The sequence below is a fragment of the Rhagoletis zephyria genome, unplaced genomic scaffold (genome assembly GCF_001687245.7).
Source record: "Rhagoletis zephyria isolate East Lansing unplaced genomic scaffold, Rhagoletis_zephyria_1.1 Rzeph_scaffold_80119, whole genome shotgun sequence".
In the NCBI taxonomy this organism is placed as follows: Eukaryota; Metazoa; Arthropoda; class Insecta; order Diptera; family Tephritidae; genus Rhagoletis; species Rhagoletis zephyria.
The window spans coordinates 1-1,115 of record NW_016237167.1 but is presented as its reverse complement, the minus strand read 5'-3'; the positions used below and the strand labels follow the sequence as shown (position 1 = coordinate 1,115).

At 37.9% G+C, this 1,115-nt stretch overlaps 1 protein-coding gene across 1 annotated transcript; it reads left to right on the top strand.

Moving 5' to 3' along the window:
• Positions 1 to 7: 7 nt before the first annotated feature.
• LOC108357570 (protein white-like) lies at positions 8 to 1,109 on the top strand (the record flags this gene model as incomplete). Its single annotated transcript, XM_017608644.1, has 3 exons — positions 8 to 147; positions 766 to 897; positions 957 to 1,109. Coding segments are annotated over exons 1-3 (347 nt in total), but the record flags the coding sequence as incomplete, so codon positions are not given.
• Between the last annotated feature and the right edge of the window lie 6 nt (positions 1,110 to 1,115).

Below are 1,115 nucleotides of genomic sequence, written 5' to 3'. Positions count from 1 at the left end.
GTTGTCACAGAAAGGGAAGACCGTTGTACTTACTATACACCAACCGTCGACCGAGTTATTTGAGTTGTTCGACAAGATTCTGCTGATGGCGGAAGGTCGAGTGGCATTTTTAGGTACACCTGGAGAGGCGGTGGACTTTTTCTCATAGTAAGTACAAGAGATTTTACATTAGGGTGCATCACCAAAAATGCTTCGGATATTCAAATTAAAATGAATTATATATAAAATACCTTCAAAAGTTTCATTATTTTGGTTCCGTTGGTAAATTTTTAAAACCTTTTTATGCAGACGTCTTAAGCTTAAACTCTTGTATCATCCGAGGTGATTAAATAAATTGTAAATCGATTTTATTTAAAAAAATATTTATTTATGTAGGTATTTTCAAATAGATCCAGCTCACAGAAATCTGAATATTTTTCCGAAATATTTAGGCGGAGGTCTTAAAATATAATAACAGCCTTATTACATATCTCAAACGATTGGCCGCACGAACAATTCGTCTGCAGAGGAATGCGTCAAAAATTTGTCCGGCGACATCATTCTAGCCGATTTAAACATTATCTACGTAAGGCAAGACGAATACGAACAATAGTAATAAAATTCCAATCAGACACGATTTTGTTGGTGCGGCTAATCGTTCGAGATACATAATAAGGCTGTAAATTTCATATTTCCTAATCTGCATATAAACACGGAGGAAATTATAATTGACGAAATATAACTCCATATGTCGTATTGGTTCTTGACTTCTTTCTCATTTCGCAGCATTGGCGCTCAGTGTCCGACCAATTACAACCCTGCAGACTTTTATGTACAACTTTTAGCCGTAGTACCAGGCCGAGAAGTTGAGTCACGTGAACGTATAGCCAAAATTTGTGACAACTTCGCTGTGGGAAAGTAGGTTCATTCATATACCAGCATATCGAAGCTTTAACAAAACTCTCTCTACTTATCAGAGTCTCGCGCGAGATGGAGGAAAGTTTTCAGAAACTAAAAAGGTCCAATGGCTTATCCAGGGAAGACGAGAATGGGTTTACGTACAAAACCTCTTGGTTCTTGCAATTTGGTGCGGTACTTTGGCGCTCCTGGCTGTCGGTGTTGAAAGAGCCGTTATT